This window comes from Trichinella spiralis (genome assembly GCF_000181795.1).
Source record: "Trichinella spiralis strain ISS 195 chromosome Unknown Scfld2308, whole genome shotgun sequence".
Lineage (NCBI taxonomy): Eukaryota > Metazoa > Nematoda > Enoplea > Trichinellida > Trichinellidae > Trichinella > Trichinella spiralis.
In genome coordinates this window covers 3,745-4,874 of record NW_003529247.1, presented here as the reverse complement: position 1 = coordinate 4,874, position 1,130 = coordinate 3,745, and the positions used below count along the sequence as shown (strand labels likewise).

Here is a 1,130-nt window from a genome sequence, read left to right as displayed (position 1 = left end):
GAAATCCGCATCATAATGAAATTTTCCGTTACATTATGCATTTAAATAAAAAGTGAATGACATTCGTCATTTAATAATTTAATAAAATTCTTCACCATATGCACGCTACTACGCTATTAGTGATGTAAAATTAGGCTGTTCTACCGGAGGCAAAGTAGTTTTCTATTTGCATAATTTACTTATTATCAAACACCACTTTAGAGCATTTTTATTATATTCAGTTATTTAATACTGTGCAACGGCTACAGGTACGTGTTCAACTGTAATTCCGCTCTTCAATACCATCTTTGAATTATATTTTATATTATGTTGCCTTTACTTTTCTATGAATACTATTTGGTTGACTTTCAATTATGGTGAAAGAACGCTAATCAGAATCTGTATTAGCATTATTATTGTTCCCTTTCAGATAATTAAATCAGATGCTTTACACAAACGTGTACCTATATTTGTTTTCATGTTTTGATGACCACAATAATATTATTCACTTTCAGCATTGTCATGATTTGGAAGCAAATGCAACAAAAGAGTGGCATGTGGGAAATATAATTCCACTTTTGAAAGTCATCTATTTTTAAAAGGTAAGTGATGTTTGAGAATGTATGCTGATACTTTTGTGATATATGCTATTCGCATAACTTGACAAACATAATAAATGTAAACTTTTTAGATTTTCTGCTATCACTATTCACTTTTAAATATTATTAGTAGTACATTACTTTTGATTTTTAAAGGTGCTTAAAACAAACAAAAGAAGTATAGTACATATTTGCGTTCACCATTTTCACTTTCACAATTCACATAATGTGAAACTGAATACTTCATATACAGGAGATGAAAATGAAGTAGAACTTGTAATCATTGCTATTGCTAGTTTTCATGTTAAATTTGCATGTTTTCAGATATCAAAGTTATGCATCACACTAATATAGGTATCACTGGAACTATTCGCAGAAATCTTCAACGAACTACCATTTCTTACAAACACATTCAATTGCACATGGAGAAAAAGTAAGCAATATAATAATGCTTATGATATGATCAACGTCTGCATATACTGTTGCATTTACTTCAGATGCGCATTTTTAAAATCAATTTACCAATTTTAAAATTAAAAAATTACCTTCCAA

The 1,130-nt window shown here is 29.1% G+C and overlaps 1 protein-coding gene across 1 annotated transcript; it reads left to right on the top strand.

The window, feature by feature from the left end:
* The first annotated feature begins 422 nt into the window (after nucleotides 1-422).
* Tsp_13351 (conserved hypothetical protein) lies at nucleotides 423-1,015 on the top strand. The gene is made up of 3 exons (XM_003368537.1): nucleotides 423-536; nucleotides 735-873; nucleotides 903-1,015. The coding sequence occupies exons 1-3, from the start codon at nucleotides 423-425 to the stop codon at nucleotides 1,013-1,015; spliced, it is 366 nt and encodes a 121-aa protein (XP_003368585.1).
* The last annotated feature ends 115 nt before the right edge of the window (nucleotides 1,016-1,130 follow it).